Consider the following 22,613-nt stretch of genomic DNA (forward strand, 5'->3'; position numbering starts at 1 on the left):
GATTTTAAAAATGTAACAGTTGAGTTATTTATTATTTAACTGATATTCATTTTTAATTACATTAAAGTGATATAAGATTTTTTATAAGTTTATGTGATTGATTTCCCTTAAATTTAATATTGCTTTCTTATTAATCTATTGACTTTAACGTTTGATTAGTTTTGGTTTAGTTTTATTTTTACCTTTCTACTATATTTTTAGATTTCATCTAATTGTATTGTAGAAGGTATATTTCATTATTTCATTATTTCTTGAATTTGTTTTTGTGACTATGAATTATGAATTCAAAGGGAATCTATGAGTTATTGTATGTTATGAAAATTATTTAACAGATTGTTTATAAGTGATAGAATATCTTGAATCTTGTTGTTCCAATAAATGATACTTTATTTTTTTTATTTAGTCTCTTCTTTTGGCATACAGATGAAGTAATAGGAAGCTATTTCATACATTTGTTTTATTTTTGGCATTATAAATGTGTTACATATTTAATCTTTTGATATCTAAATTATGTGTTGGAGAGATGACTCGAGTAATATATAAAAGACTTGGGTTATTCCATTTACCGCCAATTGATTCTAAGTTGAAGCCCAAGAAACTTATCAATATGTACAATAAAATTTAGAAGTTAATTTTAAACATAAAATCATACGTTTGTTGAGACATCTCAAATTATCAATAGATATATGAATTGCAAACTGAGCAACTCAACCAAGTTCTATAACGTACAAATTTTTTATGTATATGTCAAAATAAAAAAATGGAATAGGAGATGGCCAAAAATATATGTCTGATGAAATTCAGTTACTTTTGAAAATAACAAAGACATCTTCCAGTTTCCCAATGAATCTGACAATCTAAGGTGGGAAGCTCAAGCTCATATCCCGTTTATCACCCGGTAGTTATCCCCATAAAGGTTAGTTAGGCTTTGTAATTATATTGAAACTCTGTTCCGTGCTTGCCATAGTGCGATGACACTTAAAGCTCTGTCTCTCCGTCTAATGCTTTCAGGACACAGATGTCTATTGTTTACCGATCAAAGACATTAGCATCATCAGACGTAATAAGAACTCGAACCCAAAAATCTTGTCTATCTGAACTCACAATGCATCTTTATAGTATTCTTCGCTTTTTTACAATTTGCATAGAACCTAATGACTGGCTACCTAATTGTCTCGAATGAGAAGCTGATTTTGGGCTGGAAAGAATATGATTGTGAGCTCCTTATCAACTCTTATTTAACAATATCAACTCGTATTTCAAAATAAGATTATGGCTCAGCTCTGAGATATTATAGGCAGCACTAACTTTCTTCTCAGCAAAAGCAGCAGAATGAATAGTCTCTATAATTACCCGGCGGCTCTCAGACTGCTTTAAGAAAAGCATCCCATGCCTTCCAATTGTTCTAAGCGAAGAACTTATCATTATTCCACTGGTCTAAGCAGCTTTAGGAGGTTATGTGGTGTTTTGTTCCTTAAGCTTAATGACTTGACAAAGGAGTAACTGGAGGTCAAAAGAACCATCTGTGATAGAATTATAACAATCAGCAAACATAATATAAAATAAAGGTGCAGCCAGTTCTAAAGTTTCACTTACATGAAATCAACGGGTCCCACGAACTTCTTGAAGGATTGACGAAAGGTTTGATTCTTCTCTCATGATAGTATGAGAAATCTTTCCCTGTTTTGTAATGTACTTGCGTCTTCAATTATTTCCTTCACAACTCTACAATACAACAAATGTATAAAAACGTTTCGCACTTGTACGGATTAAGGAACTCTATAGATCAATATAATCCCAAGGTTACAAAAGAAGATATCTTACTTGTTCCGAATGATTACTTCATCATCTGTTAGGCTTTTTCTCCTCTATGAAACCTGAGATGACTCCTTTCCACCAGCGTAGAAATGACGACTTGTTTGTCCTAAATTTTGAAGTATAAGATATCACATAACACACAAGAAAGACAGTTTTGAAGGTGGAAAGTATCCTTTTCCGTTCACATAATTTTTAGATCAACATCTCTTACTTATCCGTAGCCACCATTTTGATCAAATATCTTGCAAGCACTCATACTCCAGTTGAATCACACCATCAACAGAAACTCTCCATTTATTATAGTATCGTTTAGAGTCCGTCTTTCTAAATTGAGAGGCTCTGAACATGAAAAAAAAAAGCAAGACATAATTTTACCTGAGCTTCTTCATGAGTGAGCTTCATCCTCCTGTAATTTTCTTGGGCTTGCTTAGACATGAACGTGGCTTGGACCATCACTACAGATCTCTTTAGCCTCTCCTCTGCTTGTCTCTGACAGTTAGCCACTGGAATGATAACGATAAACAAATATAAAGTATCAATAAGCTTGGCAACAGTTGTTTCAGGACTTCGTGGAAGAAACTGAGTCAGATCTGAAATTAAAAACACCAAACAATCCGAAAGAGATAGCTAACCTGAATTCAGCACTGAGGAAAGCATACCTCCTTTAGTGGCAATACCTATAAGAATCTTCTGATGTGAATCTAAATAGTTTGCAGGTTTAACATGTCCTTTCTCAGCAACCTTAACACATTGTTTCACTGAATTATAATCAAAAGAACAATGCGCGCATAAAAGGTTGGTGAGTGAGTGAGACCAATGTAATACCAAATGTTTTGCCTTTCTGGCTTGACCCTTTGGGCTTGTTTTCAGCTTCCTCTTTAGCCTCTCCTCTGCTTGTTTCACGCAAAACCAAGACTATCATTCTATACCATCCTATCAGAATTAAGGTCAAAGGTTTTTCTATGGTAAATAGAATGAGAGCTCACCATTGCATCCTCTCATTTACTCTTCATGGAAGCTTTGAAAGCGATTTGGAATGCGTTGCATCCATCAGTAGCAAACCTGGATTGAGTTCCCTGTGGTCTTCCATCGGAATCATCGTCCTTGTCGGAGCCTTCTTCCTCTTCAATCTCCTTGTAGTTAGCATCAGAGAACAGCTCATCATGAATGGTTTATCTTTGGTGATGGTTTCGATTCAGCTCGTAATCTACATATGAATTGCAATTCCATGCTCTCTTCTTAAAGTGTTTATATGTTATGTAGATGTAATTTTAAGGGAAGCGGAAAAGTTAAATGGACATTAATTGTCCAATTGTGCAGTGAATGATAGAGCTTTTATGAATCATGAAAATGGGACACCTATGTTATGGAGGAGGTGAAAGGGGAGAGTAATGCCGAGTGGATGGGGAGGCCATAGAAAACGATAAGAAACGAATGGTGGTTCTGAAGACAACAATTTGTTGGGCCAAAAATATTTAAAGTTCATATTTGGAATAAATGGTCACTATCTGTAGTCCATTCGTTAATTGAAATTAGACGAAAGTAACTTGGCAGTTGGCACAATATTATTGGTGGATTTTTAAAGTGACGTGGACTTGCTCTCCATTGAGCATATAACCCTTTTAGTATAGGTTAGATTTGGGAGATTTTACCACATGTTATATATAATTTTATAAAGGTTCGGTGATGGAACCTGAAACTTTTTATACTAGGATTAAAAAAATTTAGTGGGGTCATATTTTTATATCTAGTGGGGTAAATAAAAATTTTCTTTAAATAAAAACAAGTATTTAAAAAAAAAAAATGGGGTCAATTGACCCTACTCTTACATTGCCACCAAGCTGCAAGATTTGGTTTGAATTGGTGGTGGGTTTGATATTTACATGAAGTTCCTAAGAAAAGACGTAGGCTATCCATCTACAAAGGTATAGTGATGTCTAGGCAAAACTGGCATTCACACTACAATTCGTATCCGGAGAATCACTGCAGGCATTGGTGTTGAAATTGTCTTTCATATGTAAGTTCCTTCTTTCTAGCTAATTACTAACTCTGTTAATCATATAAGTTTTTTTTTTTTATTTTATAGTTTATTATTCATTCCATTTTCTTTGTTAATCATATAAGTTAGGAGTAGGTGAGATCAGAGTTAAGGGTCTTTGACCATTTGGTTGTTTTGAGCCTTTTGGCTTTGGGAGTGATTAAGGTGTAGAGACTAATATAAAGCAAACTCTATAGGGTCATCATGCTCTTCTTTACTTGAACAATAAAGTAGAGTTTTGATTTTGAATCGTATCATAAATACCATCATCAGCTATCTTCGTTTGATACTTCAAGTGTGCTAATGAAGGACTGTTACAGAATAGTGCATCTGATAGGTACTTAAAATGAAGAAGCCAAATGAACTGTTAACGTGAACAAAAAGAGGCTTGGAATGATTCAGAGGCTATGTAGTTAGGATCTCTGAAACAGAAAGAAGACGGTTTAAGAGTGGAGCTCGAGTGATGTTGAGGATTATACTTTGATGTTGTTTTTTAGAGATGCCATGAGTCCTTACACCACAGTCTCTTTAAGACTGATGATCCAAGCTTGTCGCCATGAGAGCATAGCTTAGTATCCATACACAAAGCTGTTATCGGTGTCTCATTGATAATAAAGGAAGTATTACATTGTTGAGAAGTTCTAAATAGCTAAAACCTATCAGCATCAAACATAGTCTTGATCACTCTAGAGTTTAGCCGTCATCATAACATACTAGTCTCCGTGAACGTTGTAGTATCATTGGTCTGAATCTACAATGAAATGGGGCTTAAGAATATGTGTATATGATGTGTTTTTGATTTGAAACAGATACTCTCCCAACATTAAGGAGATAAAAGTGGTGAGTCACAGGTAAGTGAGAAGAGCAAGACTTTACAATCTCAGAGACAGAATTGCTGGTCTCTCTACTTTTAAATGAACACCAAAAACCCAACCTGTCTTGTTCTCTCTTCAACCTTCAAAGGTAGCTAAATCTCTTCCTCTTACATACTATGTCTCTCTTCCCTCCTCTTGTAATAATTGTTTTTTTTTGTCTTTTGGATTTCATTTCTCTTCATGTATTACAGACTTTGAGAAAAGTAAATCAATATGCAATGAAGTAATGTGTAATTCTCATTAAACGTTTTGTCTGGATTGTGCAACTATCAAAGATTACTATATTAGAAAAATTACTACGTTACTGCTAATTCAATTTTCAAACGTTACAATTCAAACTGTCTTAGTTAGAATAGTTCTTATTGAACAATGACTGAGAAACAAATGTATTTTCTTGTCTCTAATTCCTAACTCCAACTGCTGTTTCTATTATCTTACTCATGATTCGACTATCTCGATTTAATAAATCTTTAACGTCCGATGCAAAATCACTACAAACATTAATCATTAACGGACACGGAAATAAATAAATTAATGAAAAGAGAAAGAGAAATGGGGCCTACCACCTATTATAACAGTTAGGCTCTATAATAAATAACTGCCAATAATTAACTGCAACGTCATTGGCCTTTTACTTCCAGCCTGTCGCTGTACCTTTTTCTCTCCTCTTCAACTGTTTAACACGTGTCACATTTTCCTCCCCTCCTCTCTCTCCCGGAGACGACGCCGGAGGAACTCTGCTCCACGAAGCGCTTTGGCTCTCTCTTCCCAATTATCGAAGGTGAAATTTGGTAAGTGGTGGAGAGCGATTTACGGCGGGAAAGAGAAAAGAAATAACCACCTTTCTTCCTTCCTTTCCTTTTCTGCAGGTTTGATCCCGTCTTTGTTGCTCTTACTTTCTCAAAAAAAAAAAAATAGAATCTGGAATCATCTCCATTGGATTTGGATGTGTATAGGTTTCGAGTGATTTGTTGATATTCTGTGTAATGTCTGGCGTTGGCGAGAACCAGCTCATCTCCATTGTACCTGATGAACTCAAATTCCTTTGTAAGCATCTGGTGACTTTTTCTTAAGTGATTCTATGAAATTGAATGAGAATATATATATATATATATATATATGTTTTGATATTGTATCAGTTGAACTTGAGAAACAGAGCTACTGTGATCTCAAAGTTGCCAACAAAACTGAGGACTATGTTGCTTTCAAGGTCAACTTCATTTGCTTTCTTTCTTTATCATGATTCTTCCCTCCCTAACTTCTTTCTTTTTTTGACTAAATACAGGTGAAAACAACATCTCCTAAAAAGTATTTTGTAAGACCCAACACTGGTGTCATTCAGCCTTGGGACTCCTGCATCATTAGAGGTTTTACACTCATTCATTCTTCACAACTCCTTCCCTCATTGCCATTTTAAACATGGGACTGATTAACATCTTCTAAAATTGGTAGTTACTCTACAAGCGCAAAGGGAGTATCCTCCAGATATGCAGTGCAAAGACAAGTTTCTCCTTCAAAGTACCATTGTACCTCCACACACTGATGTTGATGACCTTCCACAAGACACTGTAAGTTCCAGTCTTCATTCAGAATCATGATTTCTCCTCTTTTTTAATGGGAAAATGAAATTGACAACAAAACTGCATGCTTGTGTTTAGTTCACCAAGGACAGTGGGAAAACATTAACAGAGTGTAAGCTCAAGGTTTCGTATATCTCCCCGTCTACAACCCAAAGATCCTCTGAATCTGGAGCAACCAATGGTGATGGAAACGGCTCTGAAACCATCTCTGTGAGTAACAACCACACCCACCCATTATTAGCTTGCGTGCTAACCAATTATGATCATCACAAAGCCATTGTAGTAGAGGATGACTTTTATGTGATACTAATATACCAATGGACCTCTTGCTCAAACAGACACTTTATCAATAGTCCCCTTTTAGCTGTATTAATAATACACTTTCATTTCAATCCATGACTGTCTAGTATTCAAACTTGTTGTTTTGAGGCTTGTTTGGGATACTTAGATACAGAAAATTTTTTATACTTTAAATATTGTTTTTTCTTTTCTCTCTGTTATATACCTTTCTTCATAGTGTGAGCAAAGGTACCACAGCTGTAACTCACAGAATCTCACCACATCATAGTCTAAAAGAGACTAAGTTCTTCCCTTGTTTTAATTCCCATTCTAACTTCTTTACCATCAATATGTATGATCAGACTATACAGCGGCTGAAGGAAGAGCGAGATGCAGCTGTTAAGCAAACACAACAGCTGCAGCATGAATTGGTATCCCTCCATAGACTTTTCCTTGATATTCTATCGCTGATTAATCACTGTCATTTAAAAATAATAATTATGTGAACTAACTGTTTTCGTTAACAGTCTCCCATCACGTTCTTAAATTGACATTGCAGGAGATGGCCAAGAGACGAAGAAACCAGAGTAACAGCGGGTTATCCTTGAAGTTGGCAGCTTTGGTTGGACTCATCGGACTCATCATCGGTTTCATCCTAAAACTCACCTTAGCTTCTCCCACATAACCACTATCAGCAGCTTCTCCGTATCATCTACCATCTCAACATATGTAACCACAGGAATCAAAACGGCGTTACACATTTTGTGGGTATTCTACTCTGTTAACTCTCTATATCTTTCTCTATGATCATCTCTTCTTTGTTTTGTCCATCAAATTTGCTTCTTTGTCAGTTATATTGGATGTACATTTTTGACTCAACAGACCCTTCCTGATACGAATTTACTTCTCTACTACTCCATTTAGTGGACATGCCTAGTCCTTTGTACACATTGTGAAGGGAATCTGTTTCTGAAAAGACTTTTAAGTCACTTCTTAGCTTTAATATAATCCCTCTTTGAATTAGTTGAATATCCAAATTTCAACTTAACTTTTAGGCCCAAAAATTGTATCATAAAATCTGAATTGGTGACTTCTCCTGAAGTGTTTATGAAGCTGCTGATAAACTCGAGTTATTCTTAAACGTTGTGGATTTAATAGAACAACACTGATATGTATAGTATAACTTGTTTATGTATGTCATTTACCGAAATTAATTGTATCCTTTACCAGTTCCGAATCAATCATAATGAGTTCCCCATTTCACATTTGTAACAGCTGGAGTTAATCACAATTAGTTTGAAAACATAGCAACTTCAGTTTTGTCTTTCTGTAGAAGGGATGTTGTTGGTTTTCTTTTCTTTATCTACTCTATTAAAATAGAGTCCTATTTTTTATTTGCCATACACAAGTCTATGTTAGACCATTCATTAGAAATTTAAATAAACATGCTAAAACTACTCATATATAATATTTTCCTAACAAAAAAAAAATACATCTAAACATTAACATTTCTAAGAAAAAAGAAATATATTGTCATTAGGTAATTATCGTTTGACTGTTTATCATATTTAATATAGATCATATTTAATATATTTCAGTAACTAATTTTGAAATTAAATAGTATAGCCTAATTCTTTTTAAATTATCAAATTATTTTTTATATAAAACAAAATAAATAATATTTTATTGGTTGTAACATTTTATGTTTGATATTTTAGTAAAAATAAAAACATTAAACTGAAATATAATATATTAAATAAAAAAATATTTTAAAATATAAAAAAAAAAATTTATTCACATAAAAACATTTCGAGAATAAAAATTTCTAAACAAAGAAGCTAATAATCTTTTTTTATTAATTCATATAAAATTAATATTTAAAATTAAACTATTAATATTGATGTTGCATTTTAAATAAATAAACAAAAATACTTCATTAATATATGATTTGTACAATATCATCAAACAAATTTCAACAAATAAAAATTTTTAAAATAAAAATTATATACTTTTTTTTTTTTTTTTTTTTTTGTCGACAACATTACAGACTCATATAGACTCTGTAAACCACCCTGGGAGACATTGATCCATGTGGATGACGAAAGACGGCTGTTTTCTCACACTGCGTGCTAGACTATCCGCATTTGTATTTTGCATCCTTGGTACATGTACAATCTCTGATCGTGTAAAACTCTCCTTCAAGTTCTTAATATCTTCCAAATAACTTGCAAAAGCTGGCCATTCTTCTGGTTCCGAAACCATCTTCACCAATTGAGAACAATCCGTTGCAAACGTAACCTGAACTTGTCTTAAATTCCTCATACATTCCATTGTCCATAGTAAGGCTTCGACCTCTGCATGTAGAGGCGAGAGGGAAGCTCTTACATTCCTTGCTCCCATCAGACCTTCAAAACCAGCTAGAGTACTGAACCAGCCCTGGCCAGAGTACCTATCTCCCTCTTTCCACGATCCATCTATAAAGCACCACCTACCGGGAATTGACGGGAGAGGTGTAACCTGAGTCTCTGTCCCCCTCTTCTGATCTTTTAGTAACTGTGCATCAGCCCAGAGTGTCGATTCCGTCTCAGCCAATTTAAGAGTTTCCCTCGGATCTATATCCAAGTTACTAAAAACCTTATTATTCCTTCCTTTCCAAATGTACCAAAGTATCCAAGCAAATTGATGATTCTCCATCAGTGGAACGACTCTCCAGAATAGGTGATCCATATTTGTAAATATAGAACCTGTCGGGAAAGTAGCTTGATTTGTTGGAATCTTTGACAGGGCCCACACCTGAATAGCCGGAGGACACTCAAAGAAAACATGATTAATCGATTCCTCTTCCGCTCCACATCTTGCACAGCATATATCCCCATGCATCCCTCGGGCCTGCAAATTCTTCTTTACTGCTACACATCCTGAAATCAATTGCCACAGAAAATGTTTGATTTTTGGTGGACACCGTATTTTCCAGCAAAAAGCCTTTAGAGCATCAACAGAAGGACCAATTAATAGCGGTAATCGATCCCTATCCGGATAGATCCTCTCCACTTGATATCCTGATTTAACTGTGAATTTACCATTATTCGTGAAGTGCCATCCATTCCTATCCACCATCTGATATCTACTCAAGGGTATACTTTCTATAATTTTCACATCCTGTGGATCTACCAAAGTCCGAAGAACCTGCGAATTCCATCTTCGCGATGTGGAGTCAATAAGGGCATCCACTGTAAGGTCAGGAAACAAATTATGTTGATTTTTATTGGCTGGTCTCGGGCGAGTGGTTGGGAGCCAGGGGTCGTTCCATACTGATATAGACGTTCCTGTTCCCACCCTTTTGATTAGTCCTTTGCTTACCAGAGATCTAGCAGAGACAATACTCCTCCAGCCATATGATGGAGAGTATGATCGAATCGGGTCAAGGGGTGAGGCATTCCTAAAATACCTACCCTTAAAAACCCGTGAAAATAACGTATTTGGCTTTTCTATTAGCCTCCATAACTGCTTTCCAAGCATTGCTGTATTGAAATCAGTTATATCCTTAAAACCCAAGCCGCCTTCTTCCTTGCTGACACATACCTTATCCCAGGATTTCCAATGTAGTCCTCTTGTACTACCTCCAGGACTCCACCAAAATTGAGCTACTGCACTCGTTAGTTTTTTTGCAGTGGCCTTAGGTAACCGGTAACAAGACATCGTATGATTCGGCAAAGCCGTAATCACAGATTTAATGATCACCTCCTTTCCGCCTTTTGTAAAAAATTTAAAAGTCCATCCATTGACCCTATTATTTAAGCGATCCTGAACAAAACCAAAAACTTGAATCTTGGAACCTCCAAGATTTTCTGGCAATCCTAAGTAGGATCCCATGCCTCCCAAATTATGTATACCCAAAATATCTCTTAACTCTTGTCTCATAGACTCTTCAATCTTGTGTCCAAATTGAATTGAAGACTTTTCAAAATTGATCAACTGACCAGAGGCCACTTCATATTCCTTTAAAATCCGGAGAATAGTAAGACATTCTTCTCTTTGAGCTTTACAGAAAAACAAACTATCATCCGCAAAAAGTAGATGTGAAATCGATGGACATGCCCTGGCAACCTTTATTCCTGTTAACTTCTTCTCCCTCTCCGCCTTCCGAATATTTGCAATCAGTGCCTCAGTACATAAAATAAATAGATAAGGAGATAACGGATCTCCCTGCCGTAGTCCTCTGTGTGGCACAATGAGCCCTTTGGGATGGCCATTAAGAAGAACTCTATATTGGACCGACGAAATACACTCCATCATTAATTTGATCCAATGTTGGTGAAAGCCCATCTTCTGCAATAATGCCCGAATGAACTCCCACTCAATCCTATCATAAGCTTTACTCATATCCGTTTTAACCGCCATATACTTTCCTTGACATGCCTTATTAGTCCGTAATCCATGAAACATTTCCTGAGCAATAAGAATATTGTCAGAAATCAATCGTCCAGCCACAAATGCCGATTGAGTCTCCGAGACTAAAGAAGGTAGATAGATTTTCAACCTCTGACATAAGACCTTTGAGATAATTTTATATCCAACATTACATAGGCTAATTGGCCTTAAATTTGCCATCCTCGTAGGTCGTTCCGTTTTTGGAATCATACAAATATGCGTAATATTTAACCTTGAATCCATTTCCCCCGAAATCAAGAAATTATTCACCATATCCACCAGATCACCCTTAATAATATGCCATGAATGTTGAAAGAACAAAGCTGTCATACCATCCGGTCCTGGTGCCTTCTCGGGATGCATCATAAATAACGCCACTCTTACCTCCTCCTCAGTTGCCAACCTCAATAGCCACTGATTCATTGCAGGCGTAATTCCTGGTGCTATCTCTGATAAAAAATCATCGAACTCTGATGGAGAAGTAGTACTAAATAACTCTTCAAAATAATCAACTGCTACTTTCTCCACCCCATTATCATCCGTAATCCAATTTCCATTTACATCATGAAGTCCTACAATCCTATTTCTTTATAACATATTTTATATTTTAAAAGTTAATTTAAAAATATAAATATATCTGCACGGATGTGCGGATTATTATCTAGTTCTGTTTTAAGACACTGCCAAATATAATTGACATAAGCTATTTCTTCTACTTTCTCTATGGTAGTTGGAGGTATTAAATGAGAGTGGTTCACCGTGAGCTATTTTTCTAAGTAGATTGTATATATGGACTGAAAAATAAAATTAAGGTGCCGAGTGAAGTGATCACATTATTTTTGATGCAACCCTAACCCCTTTCACTTGATTGTATTATTCAGTAGTTGCATGAAAATAATTTAATTTCACTAATACAAATGTGAAAAATGCAAGAATTAAAGGTGAGTAGGTTAAAGTGTAAACTCATTAAATTGATTGCGTTAGAGTTAAAAAAATTAGTATATAAACATCGTGTTTTTATTATATTTACCAAGATTTTTCTATAAGAAAATACACGTTATTAGTTATAAACTACGTCAATTTTGCAATATGCCTAACAATAGTAACATGACGTCTAACTATTTTTATTGGTATTCTTAAAAATATGGTCCAATATTTATGTACGTAAAATTTCATCTCACAATAATGTCTCAAGTTACTGGAAGGCTGGCCAGGAACCCTAGAATGCTTATTCTTAATTATAACTTTACCTCCATGACCTCTCTTGCCAATGAACCAAATCCAACTCATCACACTGATGCACATACAGCTTTCCTCTCTTTGAAAAAAAAAAAGAACATACTTCATTATCAACCGTTTATTAAATAATACTTTCATTTATTAGTTATACATTATAGTTTTTCATTTATTTGATAGTTCCTTCAAATATGGTTCTCAAGTTAGCGGAGGTTGACCAGGAATTCTACAAAGCTTAAACTTGTACACACTCTTACCACTAGCTCCTTTCTCCAACCAGTACTTATCAACTAAATACAATCCAACATACACATAACGCTTCCCTTTACCATCCCATCTCTCGTCTCCACGTATCACTCTCACTTCCCTCTTATGCCTCATGCTGTTAGCTAATGCTAAATTGCCCTTTATCATCTTCTGATCTTCAGCATTCTTTTCCTTGTTAATCACGTTTCCTCCTTCACCAGTATATATCACAACATCAGCATCAAACTTATCATCAAAATCATATCTTTCCGACGAAACGATGCTTGTCGCCAACTTCACACCTTCAACTTCCACATAGTCGATCCCGGACATGGTCCTGAAATGAAGCCCGATGACACGAAGCTCAGCCTTGTACTGGAACTCATCCCCAACTTCGATTCCAGGAACTTGTCCAATTCTGTTTGGTGTGTTCACATGTTTGCCTTCTTTCTCTAAGAAAACTTGTGTTTTGAGGTCTATTCGAGATGTCGCCTCGTATAAATCTCCACCGCGCCTAGCTTGTTTCTCTCGATCCAACTGTGTGAACACTTCTTTGAAAACACGCAAGACCTCATGCACTTTCTCACGAGGTGTAGGAACATGATCTTCTCCGAGAGAAACTCCAACAGGTTCTGAATTTGCAGCAGCATGATCAACAACAACATCACCTGCATAGACAACTGGTCGCTTCTGAGAAGGATTCATATTTCTGTAAAGAATTAGTGAAGAGTTTGAGTAGTTTTTTTTTAATTAGTTAATAGTCTCTATTTATATAAAAATGTAATCATATGTACATTAATTAAAGGTCTGTCTTATGGATAGGCATGGATTCGGATTTTAATGTTCATAAGATATTGTATGTAATTGTGTTGACCATGTGGTAAATGAAATTAAAAAGTAGTTATGACTGTTAGATTAGTAAATCAATCATGCAATGCTGCCTTGTTGTTCACAGGAAATGAAAAAGTATTGCGTGGAATCAATTAATCATAATTAGTTATATAAACTTTCAGTCTATAGAAGAATGTTTTGCTGTTAAAAGTTCAAGAAGATCACAAAAAAAATGATTTTTTAAAATAAAAGATATGCATTAATAAATTGGTTTTCACACTGCATCATTTAGGAAGATAAAAGGATTGATTGGTATAGGCTGTCACTTTAATTTAAATATAGGATGTAAGTTTTTATGTTGCAGCGCTAGATTTTATTGTTGTAGATTTATATCAATAACTTTTAAAACACTAAGTATAAAGCTTTAAAATAATTTCTAAATCTAATAATATATATTTTATGTTCTAACTTCAGAGATATAGTTTTAAGTTATTACTAGATAAGCTGACAAAAAAAAATTATTAGATATAGATTTGCGCGATTGTGCAGATTTTTTTTCATTTATGAAAAACCATATTTCTATTATTGATTTTAAGTTTATAAAATCATAACTAAAATTTTATTTTAGAGTTTTTTTGTGGGTATTAGGCTCAATTTCTTAGCCCAATTCCTTGCACATGGCCCATCCTTGTTTTAGACCGCACAAGAAGCAACATCGGCTATGTTTATTGATTAACAAATGCATAAAAGAAAGTAAAGCATTAAAGGAAGTTGCGATAAGAAAATTATGTCGTAATCCTATTAGGATACATAAATGTTTGAGCTAAGTAGAGAGAGGACAAAAGACACTGTTCGAGTCATGTTGCTTCGGGATATAGTTTCTTCGATCTTCCTTATTCTTCGTTGTTTCTTCCTATTAAGCGCTTAAAACATTTGTTTAAACTCTTTGATTGATAGAAAAAATTGTGGGAGCACTACAAGAAAACATCGGGATACTGAGGGAAAAAATCGTCGGTATGTCGTCGGAATAACGCTATTCCGAGGACATACCGACGAAACAAGTCCTCGGAAACATCTCCTCGGAATTTCATACTTCCTCGGAATTCCGTCGGAAAATTCCGACGGAATTCCGAGGAAACAAAATTCCGAGGAAACTCCGAGGACACGAAGTTCGTCGGAAGGTTCCTCGGAAAATACCGAGGGAATTCCGATGGTCCAATCCTCGGAAGTTTCGACGAAATATTCCTCGGAATGTTTATCGGAAAATACCGAGGAACAAATGTTCCTCGGACTTTTCCGAGGAACTTTCTTCCCTCGGAAAATTCCGAGGGAGTGGAGTTTCTCGGAAAATTCCGAGGAACTTTTTCCCTCGGAAAATTCCGAGGAACTTAAAGTTCGTCGGAATTTGCCGAGGGGAGAAAGTTCCTCGGAATTTTCCGAGGAACTCCATTCCCTCGGAATTTTGAAAAAATTATTTTTTTTTAAAATTTATTTTTTTAAAAAATTAATTTTATTTTTAAAAATTAAAATTTTTAAAATTTAAAATTAAAATTGAATAAAACATAAAATAAAACATAGTAGATAATATTCAAATTTAAATAAAACATTCAGAGTTTTTGGAAAAAAAAAAAAACTACGGGTCTTGAATGTTCGGGAACGTCTCGTTCGGGTACATCCTCTTCATCATCTCCATCATCTGCTCGTTCAGCCTCTTCTGGGTCTCATAGCCCGCCTGTTGAGCTGCCATCTGGGTCTCCAACGCAGATATCCGATCATCCTTGTCCTTCAGCTGAGCCGTAAGAACTTCTGGATCAACATACGCATGTGGTGCAGAAGAAGGAGCAGCCGACCGGGAGCGACGACCCAAACCGACCAAACGTCCCTTTTTCTTTGGAACCGACTGAAATATAAATAACCAAGTTTAGATAATTTAAATTGATGATAAAATAAAAATCAAGAAATAATTAAATTGAACTTTAAAAAAAAAAAACTTACCGATTCTTCGTTGATTCGAACCCGAGACAAGTTGGTCGAGGCCGTCGAATCGTCATCATCGGTTTGAAGCTGAGACACTTCGTCATACACCTGAGTTTGGACCAGGTCGACCACGTCCCTCACAAGACCATCATCAATCTGGCCGGTCTTCTTGTTGGTATACGCCCTTTTCATAAGGGCGAGATCATCAACTGGGTGGCCTTCATTTTCTTCCGCCTTGAAAAAAAATAAATTAGACAAACATTAGAAATTTGAAAATGCAAAAAAAATAAAATTCTGAAACTTAAATAATTGAAGAAAAAGCGGTTGAGCTTACCATGCGATCCGCCAGAGTGGCAATAGATTGAGCACCCAAGTTATGCTTGTAGATGCCCTTTCCTTTACGGTCGCTCCTGCGGTTGTTGGAGTTGGTGGAAGAAGTTTTTTTCGTCTCTTCTTTATCCCAATGCGCACACAACTCCTTCCAGACCGTGTCGTTCATCGACTTTGGGACCTTTTAATTTAAAAAAAAAAAGTTTAATAATTTTAAAAATAGTTTAATAAATTAAAAATTGTTAATAAATTAAAAACTACTTTGTTTACTTCCCACTTCTTCTTCCACTCGTACATCTGCTTCCCATAGTTGTCCATAATTTTATGGACAAAATGGTGATAGATAGAGAGCGTATCATCGGAATTCCAGTTGAATTCTTGCTGAAATAGTTTAAAAATAGTTTTTAAGCACAAAAATATAATAGTTTAATAATTACAAAAATCGTCGTTTTAATAAATAAAAAATAGTTTAATAATTAAAAAAATAGTTTAATAATTACAAAAATAAGTTTTAATAATATTTAAAATGTCTAATAAATATATTAATTAGTTTAATAATTACAAAAATAAGTTTTAATAATATTTAAAATGTCTAATAAATATAGAAAATAGTTTAATAATTACAAAAAATAGTTTTAATAATATAAAAAATATAATTTAAAAATTAGAATACTTACCGCAAACTGACGAAACCACAGATGCTGCTTCTCGACAGGGAAGTGAGTGAAAGTCGGATGTCCGCTGTCGAGGGCCGAGTACATCATACGGTTGATCCATGCGCTGATCCCGTTCCCGGATCGGTTGAACCTAATAAAAAAATAAATTATTAATAAAAAAATAGTTTAAATAAAAAATAGTTTAAAAAATAAAAGTTTAAATTACCATGTTTGACCATGTCCATGTGGATACTCAGTGAGATAGGGAAGATGGTCACGACCGGGCTGTCGAACCAACTCCGCAACCCTCATCACTCCCGGAGGACCGGGTGCAGCAGCGGGACCAGGAGCGGGTGCAGCAGCGGGAGCGGGAGCAGCAGGAGCGAGTAATGGAGAGGGAGATGTATGGTATGAGCTGTGGGGCGAAACGGAATCCTGAACATGGCTGGAAGAACCCCGAGACTGGCTCCCCATACCACCCCGGCTACGACGCTGGCGAGGCCGGATCTGATCATCATTAGACCTGTAAATTAAAAAAAAAACATATTTAAAAATTAGTTCTAATAATTTTAATTAAAAAAACAGTTTAAATAAAAAATAGTTAAAAAACATAGTTTTTAATCACAAAAATATAAATAGTTTAATAATTAATAAAAAAGTTTTAATAAATAAAAAATAGTTTAAAAATTTTAAAAATAGTTTAAATAAATCCCAAAAACATAATAATTACGAAAAATAGTTTTAAAAATGTTTAAAATGTTAAATAATTACAAAAATAGTTTTCATAATATTAAAAATGTTTAATAAATATAGAAATTTATATTTTACATATAAAATACATAAAACATTTTATAACCACAAAACAAATGTTTTTAAATATTATATAAATGATTTTTAATCTTAAAAAAAGTTTTATAGATTTTAAAAATGTTTAATAAATATATAAATGAATTTAAAATGCAAAAAATAGATTTTATATACAAAAAACGTTTTCAATATATATATATAATTTCAAATTCGATTTTTATAACCACAAAATTAATAAAAACTAAAAAAAAAATTCAAATCAAGTGAAATACATAATAAAACTTGATTTTACACAAATCTACCATTCACCCTAACAAAATCTATAAATCTCATTCCAAAATCATCAAATCTACTTAAAAACCATACAAATCTAACCTAAAAGAGTGGGATAGGGTTCTTACATGATTATGGGGGAGGATTAGGGGAGATTCGCCGGAAAAACGCGAGAGAGAACGGTGGAGTCGCCGGAAATCGCGAGAGGAGAGGCTGTGCGGCGCGGAGAGAAAGAGAGAAATGGGGAAGAAGATCGGGCTCGCCCTAATATTATGAGGCGTCCGACGGAAACTATCCGTCGGAATTTCTTCGGAAATATTTTATATTTCCGTCGGAATTTCCTCGGAATTCTTTGATTCAATTTTCCTGAAATATTTGGCGGCTTGGTTTACCCGGTTAAATGAAAATATTCCGACGAACCAGGATTCCTCGGAATACCCTCGGTAATCTCCGAGGAATTTCTGAGGAACCAGGGTTTGGGGTTTTAAAACATCGATTATTTTCGCCGTATTTCATTTCTTATACAATTATAATGCATACCATTGAGGATTCTTTGTATAGATGATCATAAACCATGAAATAACACAATTTCAAAAATAATTGTAAGTATTCCCTTTACCGTTTATTAAAGTGTATAAGTGTTTCTCTTATGTTGTGTGGTTTTCGTTCATGCAATCGTAAAAGTGTTTGTTATTGGATAAAACACCAAAGTTCATAGTTCCAAACATCATAATCTGGTTATGACACTTAATGAAGGTTATATACGTGTTATTCAATCCGTAAAACGTTGTTTTCGATTTAAAACCCCAAGTTCCTCGGAATTTCCTCGGAATATACCGAGGAGATTCCGAGGAGATCCTTATGTTCGTCGGCATTTCCTCGGAATATACCGAGGAGATTCCGAGGAAAAAGAATCTATAATCAAATCCCCAATTCCTCGGAATTTCCTCGGAATTTTCCGAGGAAATGCCGACGAACATAAAGAGTTCCTCGGAATTCCCTCGGAAAATTCCGAGGAAATTCCGAGGAACTTTGGGTTTTCAATCGAGAAGATCTATTCCGAGGAAATTCCGAGGAAAACCTATCTGTCCTCGGAATTTCCTCGGAATTTTCCTTTAAAAAAAAAAAAAAAAAAGGTCGACGCTAGTCTGTTTCCGAGTCGTCATCACCAGATGAATCTGAATCTGGATCTTGGTGAAACTCTCCAATCACTGGTTCATCCTCTACGTGAACAGCGGCTTCTTCTCCGAAGTCTCTAAGTTGTGTCTTCAAATCTTTCCCACGAATTTCCGGAGGTGGACTGTCAAACACCCTCTTGTTCTTCGTAAACAAATTCCTACTTCTACGATATGGATGATCTGGTGGTAGAAATCTCCTGTGACAGTCAAACCAACACGTTTTCCTTCCGTGTTTTAGTTGGAAAGCATCAGTGTTATCTTGACAATATGGACATGATAGCCTTCCATGCGTTGTCCATCCAGATAACATACCATATGCTGGAAAATCACTTATTGTCCACATTAGTACTGCCCGCATTTGAAAGTTTTCTTTATACGAAACATCGTATGTTTCAGCACCTTGAGTCCATAGTTGTTGCAACTCATATATTAGTGGCTGAAGAAACACATCAAGTGATCTCTTAGGATGCTCTGGTCCGGGAACGAGAATCGAGAGAAACAAAAACTCTCGTCGCAAGCACAAGTTTGGGGGTAGGTTGTATGGTGTAAGAATGACTGGCCATAGAGAATACTGTCTTCCACTCTTGCCAAACGGGCTGAAACCATCAGTACATAATCCAAGGTAGACATTTCTTCTCTCATACGCAAAGTCGGGATACTTTGATTGGAAATGCTTCCACGCTTTTGCATCTGAAGGATGTATGATCTCACCATCTGTTGAGTGCTCCGCATGCCATCTCATTGGTTTCGCTGTGCGTTCAGACAGATACAGCCTCTGCAACCTTTCCGTCAAAGGCAAATACCACATCCTTTTATATGGTACTGGAACTCTTCCACTCGTATCTTTATAACGAGGCTTCCCACAAAATTTGCATGAAACCCGCTGTTCATCCGCCCTCCAATAAATCATGCAGTTGTCTCTGCATACATCTATTACCTGATACGATAAACCAAGACCAGCTACGAGTTTCTGAACCTCGTAGTATGAGCCAGGAGCTACATTATCTTCGGGTAGAATACCTTTTACATAATCAGCAATCGCATCCACACAGTCTTCAGCCAAATTATAATCCGTCTTAATGCCCATCAATCTTGTAGCAGATGATAAAGCTGAATGACCATCTCTGCAACCTTCGTACAATGGTTGCTTTCCAGCATCCAACATATCATAAAATCTCCTAGCTTCGGCATTGGGTAAATCTTCCCCTCTAAAATGATCATTTACCATCTGCTCAGTACCTACACCGTAATCTACATCCGTTCTAATTGGATCTTCTAATCTAACCGCTGGCTGAGGTTCGCTAGTACTACCAAGTTCATAATCAGTTTCTCCATGATGATACCAAATTTTGTAACTTCGTGTAAACCCACTCAAATATAGATGAGTCCAAACATCCCATTCTTTAATAACTTTTTTATTTTTACAATTAGAGCAAGGACATCTTAACATACCTGTTTTTGCTTCCGGTTGTCGGTGAACTAACCCCATGAATTCGGTTATACCTTGTTGGTATTCTTCCGTAAGCAATCTCGTGTTCGGATCCAAATGAGGTCGATCGATCCAAGAACGAAAATAATTTGAAGAAGACATGTTTTTTATGAATCAAATTCGTGTGTAAAGAAAGTGAGAGGGAGGATGAAGATATGGAGTGAATAAAGAGGAAGAGGGGTGCTTGTATTTATAGTTGAAATCCTGCCGACGGTCCGAGGAAATTCCGACGGAATTCCGATGCAAACGGCTAGTTCGTCGGAATTTCCTCGGAATTTTTAAAATCCCCCAACGGCTCTCTAACGTCTATAATATTTCCTCAGAATTCATCGGTTTTTTCCGAGGAATACTAGTTTCCTCGGTATTCCGTCGGAATATTCCGACGAGATGAATTTTCCTCGGAATTCCGTCGGAATATTCCGACGGAATACCGAGGAAGCAAAATTTTGTGTTTCCTCGGAATTGCCTCGGAAATGCCTCGGTATATTCCGAGGAATTCATTTTCCGTCGGAACGTCCGTCAGAATACCGCTGTTTTCTTGTAGTGGAGACGGTTCCCATCCGAGATATTACCGGTTTGAGACCGGGAATTCGGTGATCAAATTATCTGTGTTAAAGAATTAAGAAATTTAGCGATAAATAACTCCTAACAAGTGGTATCAGAACCATATAGGTTTTGATTGCGGGTGTAGAAAAGATCACAGAGTTTCAACGGAATCGCAGATCAAAGAGTAACGTGTCTTTGGCTTAGGGAAGTACAAGGTGTTTAAGCAACAACACTCATCTTAAGGGATTTGAACAAGGTCAGTATATAAAGTCTTCCTAACAAGGTTGAAGTTAGGTAGCAGGTTACATTACTCATGGTGGTACAAAGTGTATTCAAAACTGATCTATCTAAATGGGAAGGAGTCTAGATCAAGGTGTAGATGATGTTACAGCTTCAGGTTATGGTTTGAAGAAAGATGGTGGTGTTTCGTGAACATTCGAAGAAGCTGTAGTGATGGGCTAAAGGAAGTTCAGGCGTAGGAGAGTGCATTGGTTCTCAAAGTTAACTCGCAATATGTTATGGGTCTTGTGTCAATAGTCTTTCTAACACGTAAGTAAGACGGTGTGTCTTATTTGAGTTTAAATAGCGGTGCAAGATGGGCACATGTTATGTTTGCGGGAGGAGAAGAAATAAAGTGAGAACAAGAAGAAGAATATCAGTGCACAGGAAATCAACGTGTTGGTATATTCCTCATACAAGTAAATAGAGGAAGGGGTTTCAGCTCAGAGTGATGATATTATGACGTAGTGATATCAAGGAGAGCTGTGCAGTGTCAAGAACATCATTGGGTCAGTTGGTCTGAGACAAGTTAACGGGGAACTGACAGTAATATACAAGACTGTTAGAAAATATTTGGTTAAATATGAAGAACTGAATGGAAAATTGTATCGAAAGTCTTCCCAGCAAGGTCTAGGTATTAAGAGTACATTCCATAAGTGTATGATACAGAATATATTAGAGAGATTTCTTCGGGATACTAATGTATCCTTTCCACGCCCCCGCAAGACGGAGGGGGCAGTGGACACTCTTGTCTTGTCTCTGAGCTTGATGAACTTGGTGCGTGGTAATGGTTGTGTCAAAGCATCTGCAAGCTGGTCTCGTGGCTCACATGTGCGACTCTGAGCAAACCATTTTGAATATGTCCTCATATGAAGTGGTAATCTAATGCGACATGCATCATTCTTGAATGGAACACATGATTGGCACAAAGAAAGGTGGCACCAACATTATTGCAGTAGATAACAGGAATCGCATGAAGAGTAATGCCCAACTCATTCAAGAGATTGCATATCCAACGTAACTCCGAAGCTGTGTTTGCAACTGACCTGTATTCAGGTTCAGTTGAAGACTTGGCAACACTCTTCTGCTTCTTGGCTGACCAGGATATAGGATGACTGCCGAGATAGATGATGAAGGCATTAGTCGACATGTAATCATCCGAATCACCAGCCCAATCTGCATCTGAGAAGCCATGTAATGATAGTGAGTTTGTCACAGAGAAGAAGATTCCATGCGTAACAGTGCCTGCGAGATAGCGAAGAAATCTTTTACCAGCTTGAAGATGAAGGCCTGTGGGCCGATGCATAAACTGAGAGAGGCGATCCACTACATGATACGTCTAATCTGGTGAAGGCAAGGTATTGTAGACTTCCCACAAGTTGACGATATGTCGTTGGGTCCGAGAGTGACGTGCCTGAGCAGAGAGTGAGCTTAGGCGAGGATGCCATTGGTGTTCCCATGGGTTTTGCATCAGCCATCCCATGTTTATGAAACAGGTCCATGATATATTTCCTTTGAGACAAGTGAAGTCCAGCAAAGGTACACACATCTTTAACGCCGAGAAAATAATTCAACTCTTTCGGACCGTTAATGGAAAAATGATTTGCTAGTTGATGATGGAAAAATGATTTGCTAGTTGATGAAGAATTCACTGCATCGTTGGCTCATCGTTTCTAGTGATTAAAATATCGTCTACATAGACAAGAAGATAAAAGAGACCGAGCCCGGCCAAAGAATGAAGAGA

The 22,613-nt window shown here is 36.2% G+C and overlaps 4 protein-coding genes across 8 annotated transcripts; 1 reads left to right on the plus strand and 3 right to left on the minus strand.

Annotated features, from left to right (window-relative positions):
• Nucleotides 1-1,068: 1,068 nt before the first annotated feature.
• On the minus strand, nt 1,069-3,258 carry LOC106400672. Of its 5 annotated transcripts, none has more exons than XR_007333306.1 (7): nt 2,805-3,249; nt 2,644-2,708; nt 2,451-2,559; nt 2,030-2,321; nt 1,825-1,924; nt 1,597-1,725; nt 1,069-1,523 (listed from the first exon to the last, which is right to left on the minus strand). XR_007333306.1 is itself a non-coding variant. In XM_013841040.3 (7 exons), exons 1-5 carry the CDS (start codon nt 2,818-2,820, stop codon nt 1,853-1,855), a joined length of 393 nt encoding a protein of 130 aa, XP_013696494.1. In that variant the 5' UTR covers nt 2,821-3,251; the 3' UTR covers nt 1,069-1,523; nt 1,597-1,725; nt 1,825-1,852. The 5 variants fall into 5 exon arrangements, 4 of the variants coding, with proteins under 4 accessions (XP_013696494.1, XP_013696500.1, XP_022559909.1 ...); XM_013841040.3 differs by having other exon boundaries at nt 2,194-2,321; nt 2,644-2,711; nt 2,805-3,251; XM_013841046.3 differs by having other exon boundaries at nt 2,194-2,321; nt 2,805-3,247.
• Nucleotides 3,259-5,345: 2,087 nt separating this feature from the next.
• Nucleotides 5,346-7,593, plus strand: LOC125599567 (vesicle-associated protein 2-1-like). Its single transcript, XM_048772818.1, has 8 exons — nt 5,346-5,600; nt 5,688-5,778; nt 5,871-5,941; nt 6,017-6,098; nt 6,184-6,299; nt 6,390-6,521; nt 6,953-7,021; nt 7,150-7,593. Exons 2-8 carry the CDS (start codon nt 5,718-5,720, stop codon nt 7,273-7,275), a joined length of 657 nt encoding a protein of 218 aa, XP_048628775.1. The 5' UTR covers nt 5,346-5,600; nt 5,688-5,717; the 3' UTR covers nt 7,276-7,593.
• A 1,046-nt stretch (nt 7,594-8,639) lies between these two features.
• On the minus strand, nt 8,640-9,707 carry LOC125599561. Its single transcript, XM_048772812.1, has 2 exons — nt 8,915-9,707; nt 8,640-8,803 (listed from the first exon to the last, which is right to left on the minus strand). The coding sequence occupies exons 1-2, from the start codon at nt 9,705-9,707 to the stop codon at nt 8,640-8,642; spliced, it is 957 nt and encodes a 318-aa protein (XP_048628769.1).
• A 2,670-nt stretch (nt 9,708-12,377) lies between these two features.
• LOC125599568 (YDG domain-containing protein At5g47150-like) lies at nt 12,378-14,262 on the minus strand. The gene has a single exon (XM_048772819.1). The coding sequence runs from the start codon at nt 13,206-13,208 to the stop codon at nt 12,456-12,458; it is 753 nt and encodes a 250-aa protein (XP_048628776.1). The 5' UTR covers nt 13,209-14,262; the 3' UTR covers nt 12,378-12,455.
• Nucleotides 14,263-22,613: the final 8,351 nt, after the last annotated feature.

This window comes from Brassica napus, unplaced genomic scaffold (genome assembly GCF_020379485.1).
Source record: "Brassica napus cultivar Da-Ae unplaced genomic scaffold, Da-Ae ScsIHWf_18;HRSCAF=40, whole genome shotgun sequence".
NCBI lineage: Eukaryota > Viridiplantae > Streptophyta > Magnoliopsida > Brassicales > Brassicaceae > Brassica > Brassica napus.

Bases quoted from the DNA above. Each gene is read 5' to 3' on its own strand.
- LOC106400672 (XM_022704188.2), bottom strand. The intron at 2,322-2,450 runs GTTAGCTATCTC...TTATCATTCCAG, and splicing joins TTCCTCAGTGCTGAATTCAG to TGGCTAACTGTCAGAGACAA. The intron at 1,925-2,193 runs GTAAAATTATGT...TTCAAAATTTAG, and splicing joins TCACTCATGAAGAAGCTCAG to GACAAACAAGTCGTCATTTC.
- LOC125599567 (XM_048772818.1), top strand. From the start codon at position 5,718: ATGTCTGGCGTTGGCGAGAACCAGCTCATCTCCATTGTACCTGATGAA. The intron at 5,942-6,016 runs GTCAACTTCATT...GACTAAATACAG, and splicing joins AGGACTATGTTGCTTTCAAG to GTGAAAACAACATCTCCTAA. The intron at 6,099-6,183 runs GTTTTACACTCA...TAAAATTGGTAG, and splicing joins GGACTCCTGCATCATTAGAG to TTACTCTACAAGCGCAAAGG.
- LOC125599561 (XM_048772812.1), bottom strand. From the start codon at position 9,707: ATGGTGGATAGGAATGGATGGCACTTCACGAATAATGGTAAATTCACA. The intron at 8,804-8,914 runs GTATGAGGAATT...GTTATTTGGAAG, and splicing joins CTTACTATGGACAATGGAAT to ATATTAAGAACTTGAAGGAG.
- LOC125599568 (XM_048772819.1), bottom strand. From the start codon at position 13,208: ATGAATCCTTCTCAGAAGCGACCAGTTGTCTATGCAGGTGATGTTGTT.